The following is a 5,458-nucleotide window of genomic DNA, read 5'->3' on the forward strand; positions in this document are numbered from 1 at the left end:
CTTGGTTTAGGCTAAATTCAAGAGTGTTTGCTACTCTTTCAACAGTGTGAAGAGTAAAGAAGTCGTGTAATGTTAAAGAATAACTCAAAAGTCACAGAGCTTATTATAGCAGTGTTTATGTGTTTACATAGGAAGTTAGCGATACATTTATTTAACCTCAGTAAGGCAAAAAGAATATTTGTTAAGAGAAAAAGGAAAGGGGGACAGAAAAAGAATTGGTATTTGTGTGTACATTTTAATTTTATTTAGATAATTAATCAATTGATTTTCCTTCTTTTTTTCTATCCTTTTTTGGGAGATAGGGCTAGGAAGAGGCCAGTCTGGAAAACTGTCTTTGAGTGAGAACACTCACCTTTGGCATAGAAAGAAAGAAAAAAATCAAGCTGCATGATATGCCATGTGTTGTTCTCATCACTTCAGTCTTAGGTGAACCAGGAGTCATTATTTCCTTCATTAGAGTTCTTAGGGTAATGTTTTTTGTTTTTGTTTTTTTCTTTAAACCCCTATTCAAAGACTCTTATTGTAGTGTAACGATATTCTGGGAGGAATCAATTTCCCAGGGCAAAGAACTCTAAAGCTTTGTTCTAATAGAAATTCAAACATTAAATATGCAAAATTTAAGTTTCTGTTTTTTTCAATCCCTAAGGATTAACATCCGCATTCTCAGACTTTAGCAAACTGAGAGACCGTGATGATTAAATACATAAATAGCTTTTATTTATTTAAATAAATGATTGAGTAAATAAATAAAACATTTTCTAAATTGACTTGAATGAATGACCCTTCTTTTTTTAAAGTAGATTATTTTAAAGACACAGTTGCTTAAGTGTCTGAAAAACCCTGATTGATTCTACCTTCACAAAGGCAAATATGGGCAAATGTTAGTTGGCTCCATACCCACAGGCATGAAGCAGAACCTAAGATCATAAACCAAGGCAAAGGAGGATCACTAATTCTCAAGGGCTAACTGTCTATATGGCATGCATTGTGGCCACCTGTAAATAAGGAGCAATTCACTGTTTAAAAGTGAAGATATATCCAATTGCTTTGTAGATGTCGGCCAATGTATACAAACATCAAAATCTCTGCAGAAACCGAAATTAACCTTAGGAATGTCTTGTTTGCTTGAAAATAAAAACAGCGACGACACTTTTTGCCCCCCAAATCTGATTCTGCGCAACTCCTCAGTAGCCGCTATGAATCGAATCTGTGTCCGAAATAAGGAAGGCCTGTGAACCGGTGAATTCGCTTCTCTATTTCTGGGAAGCATGAATAAAATCTGACTTTATTAGACAATAGGCTCTATTTTAAAATTTATTTTGAGACATGGTTTAGATACTGTCGAAATTAATTTAGAGACTTACGAATAGACGTAAAATATAATTCGACGTCCATTTATGTACTCAATTTCCCAGATGAGATTAAATTTACAGCATCATTTAAAAAGACAAAAAGAACACACTTGGTTGACAAAATTACCTGGATTGCCAGTTCTCGCGCTACGGTTAGTTGCAGCTGGTATCCTGACGTCACAGGTTGCCATGGTAGCACCAGCCCAGAAGGAAAAGGGGTGGAGCTAAGCACTCACTGCGGTTTTGCGCTGCTCTGCAGAGGACAAGGAAAGCTCCTCTGCAGGCCTGTCAGCTGCCAAAATGAACGGCGTGGAAGAGGCCAACGAGCTACCTCTCGCTAACACCACGACCCCCTCCCATGCCTCCGAAGATCTGGATCTGAAGCAGGACCAGGGGCTCCAAGAGGAAACCGACACAGTGCGGGAGATGGAGGCTGCAGGTGAGGCCGGTGCGGATGGAGGCGCGTCCCCGGATTCCGAGCACTGCGGCCCTGAGCTCTGCTTCCGAGTGGCTGAGAATAGTTGTGCTGCGGCAGCGAGAGGTCTGGAGGATGCTCAGTCTCCATCAAAGGGCGGGGACGCACGCTCAGCCCCTGTGGCAGCCGACGACAGCAGTAAAAATGGCTGTCAGCTTGAAGGGCCGCACAGCCCTGCTAAACCGAAAGCTCTGGAAGCCTGTGGGGCGGTGGGCCTGGGGTCTCAGCAGATGCCGGGGCCGGGGCCGAAGAAGACCAAGGAAATGACGACTACCAAGTGCGCCATCTCTGTGGCCACCGGCAAGGAGGGAGAAGCAGGAGCGGCAATGCAGGAAAAGAAGGGGGTACAGAAGGAAAAAAAGGTAGCTGGAGGAGGGAAAGAGGAGTCTCGTCCCAGAGCTCCGAAGATCAATTGCATGGACTCGCTGGAGGCCATCGATCAAGAGCTGTCAAATGTAAATGCGCAGGCTGACAGGGCCTTCCTCCAGCTGGAACGCAAATTTGGACGGATGAGAAGGCTCCACATGCAGCGCAGAAGTTTCATCATCCAAAACATCCCAGGTTTCTGGGTCACCGCTTTTCGGAACCACCCCCAGCTGTCACCAATGATAAGTGGCCAAGATGAAGACATGATGAGGTACATGATCAATTTAGAGGTGGAGGAGCTTAAGCAGCCAAGAGTAGGGTGCAAATTTAAGTTCATCTTCCAAAGCAACCCCTACTTTCGAAATGAGGGGCTGGTCAAAGAATATGAGCGCAGATCCTCAGGTCGAGTGGTGTCTCTCTCTACGCCAATCCGCTGGCACCGGGGTCAGGAACCCCAGGCCCACATCCACAGGAATAGGGAGGGGAACACGATTCCCAGTTTCTTCAACTGGTTCTCAGACCACAGTCTCCTAGAATTCGACAGAATAGCTGAAATTATCAAAGGGGAGCTGTGGTCCAATCCCCTACAATACTATCTGATGGGCGATGGGCCACGCCGTGGAGTTCGAGTCCCACCAAGGCAGCCAGTGGAGAGTCCCAGGTCCTTCAGGTTCCAGTCTGGCTAAGCTCTGCCCTCGTGAGAAGCTCTTGCAGAGGAGTCCTTACCACCTCCTCAGCTTGGCCAGCAGCATGCAGCCTTCTGTCTGCTTTCTCTTCCTGTTGGATTGTGTTCATTGGTTCTTCTAAGTCTCCAGTAGTTTCAAGATTGTGGCTTTCAAGTCTTTGCTCTTCTTTCTCTCTGGGCCATCACGATGTTCTGCATATACATATATATAATGGTGTTCCAAGTGCATGGCCTTCAAACTGCTTCTATGCCAAGTCACGTGCTGTAGTTTGTACTGCGTTCTTTGCATGGCTTGGTTCCTGTCTGTGACATGATCTTTTTTCATTTTTTTTTTTTTAAAGTGGTTCTCTGCCACAAGAAAGCTTGACACATTCTTACCAAGAACTAGCCAGGCTTCATACTTTCTGCTGTGTTCCCGATATCTATGTACTGTGAAGAACTGTGAGTTTCACCACTGCAAGATGGAACTGTACCCCAACCCAGCCATTAGCCCAAACAGGACATTCCAGGCGATTGCCAACTGATCCTAGCTGTCTTCCTGGGCCTTCGCTATTTACCCTGCTTGTTATTTCTACAACAAGCAGGTGGCTGTTGGGTATGAGTGAAGTAACAGGTGAGGAGTGTTTTCTGTCACCACATTGGTCTTGTACCGTTGGTTGCTGTGCATTGTGATCAGCTACTGGTGAGTATGGAAGCTTGTGCAATTGCCAACCAGTTCTCTCCTGGTTGAGCTTTGCACAGGCCCAAGTGGTTCCTTAGGAACTATCTAAGGACCCAAGTTCCTAGGCAGCACACAGGTACCCCCTGCTGTACCAGTTCCCTTGGCTCAGCTGCTAGGCAGGATCTGTAGTCACATGTAGCAGTGCCCAAAGCAAAGCTGAAGTGGCTCCCTTCCAGTGGTTAGTTCTTCTGAGCCCTAACCAACAAATTATTCCTTATCCAGGCACCTTTGATAGGTAACTACTCCTCTTCCTGTGTTCACACCTACTCTGGTTAAGTCAAAGTTGCCTAGGTTTGGGTAGTTAGAAATTGTGGCCCACAGGCCTTGCTATACCTTTTTCTCTTTGGCTCTTCTCTTTTCACCCCCGCCCCCTCTTTCTCTTTAAGGCAGTTACAGTCCAGAGACAGAAAAACAAAAGATATTTGCTCTCCCCTTGGTTGTGTGCAGGCTGGGAAAGGTACTGTAGACTCCAAAACTCTCACTGCCCTGACTATTCCACCCTTCTCATAGCAATGTCTGAAAATTTCAAGGGAGACCACCTTCACTATTCCCTCCATTCTACTAGGTGCTGTGTTTTTAAGCTCTAGTTTGGGAATCTGGGAGAAGAGAAAGAAGAGTCTCAATGACAGACCCTGTGCCTGCCCTGAGCAGTCTGTGAATGAATGCACCTAGCCCACATTTCTAAAGGACAGCAGTTCTTTTGTGGGCCTCAGCCTGTAGAAATGACCAGAGAGCAACAATGTGCGACATCTTTGTTGTTTGCCTGACCTTGACCCTTACCTGTCAGCTTTTGAATGTCCTTCCATGTTTCCATCCTAACAAAGAAGGAAACAGGCTGTAGAGTGCATTGTGGGAGGGAGACCCCAAGCCTCTTCTCAGGGATGTGGGGATGTGAGGGGTCTGGATTTGCAGGACATGCTCCATTGAATTTGCAACAGTGCTGTTGTGGCTTCTGCCACTGCAGCCCTCAGGCATTCCCTTTCTGATTGAAAGACTTTGTTGAAAGCTTCTCCAAAGCTCGTAGGTCTGGATACCTTCGGTGGAGGCTGAGAATTTTAAGAGGAGGACTAGAGGGAAGAGCCTGTTGCAGAGTGAGTTTTTCTAGGTCTGCTGTGATGATTGACATATGGAGGGAGCAGGGTTGGGGGCAGGGGTCCCTGAGGCACATTCCAGTGCAAGGAAGTGGGGGAAGGGGTCGATCAAGTGGGTTGTGATTTAAAAAGAGATGCTTGGAGGATATTCCTTAGTTTGTTCTAATTTTCAACTCCACCAGTAGATCTTAGTAAACAGATGTAAGCCTGGGTGAGCCTTGTCTGGGGGAGGTCAATGGTGTGCACTCCTCATTCCACTGTGCTTGATCCTATTACTCCCTGTCAGTTCACTGGCAGGATTGATGTTTACAAGCCTGCCTTTTACTTATCATTGAGAACAAGTGCAAACATTTGAATTTCTGTCAGTTGCAGTATGAAGACTCCTGTGAATATTCATTACTAGATTAACTTGTTCTGGTGTCTCTTCATGTATAGCTGTATTCTTAGAAGTTCAATCCGCACAATGTGATCTCTGAAGTCTGAAGATTTTTTGAAAACTGTTGCTGTGTCTTGTAAAAGTGGTTTCCAAAAGACAAATGTAACTGTCTTACTGATATTTCTTGCTGTAGTAATACTTGGCATTATGTTCTTAACCCGTGTGAGGACTAGAACTGCTATCAACTAAATGAGGATCTTAGTCCTTTGTCTTCTCCTGTGTGCTCAAAGGAAAGATAATGTTACTGTTATATTTCTCGTCTGCACCAAAAATAAATAAATAAATAAATAAATAAATAAATAAATAAATAAATAAAGGTGAATAAAAAGCTC

The 5,458-nt window shown here is 44.8% G+C and overlaps 1 protein-coding gene across 1 annotated transcript; it reads left to right on the forward strand.

Moving 5' to 3' along the window:
• Positions 1-1,554: 1,554 nt before the first annotated feature.
• Positions 1,555-5,458, forward strand: Tspyl4 (TSPY like 4). Its single transcript, XM_021173948.2, has one exon. It carries the CDS (start codon positions 1,653-1,655, stop codon positions 2,877-2,879), a length of 1,227 nt encoding a protein of 408 aa, XP_021029607.1. The 5' UTR covers positions 1,555-1,652; the 3' UTR covers positions 2,880-5,458.

Source organism: Mus caroli, chromosome 10 (assembly GCF_900094665.2).
Source record: "Mus caroli chromosome 10, CAROLI_EIJ_v1.1, whole genome shotgun sequence".
In the NCBI taxonomy this organism is placed as follows: Eukaryota; Metazoa; Chordata; class Mammalia; order Rodentia; family Muridae; genus Mus; species Mus caroli.

What these genes read in the sequence shown, in the direction of transcription:
- Tspyl4 (XM_021173948.2), top strand. Translation starts at nt 1,653, where the DNA reads ATGAACGGCGTGGAAGAGGCCAACGAGCTACCTCTCGCTAACACCACG.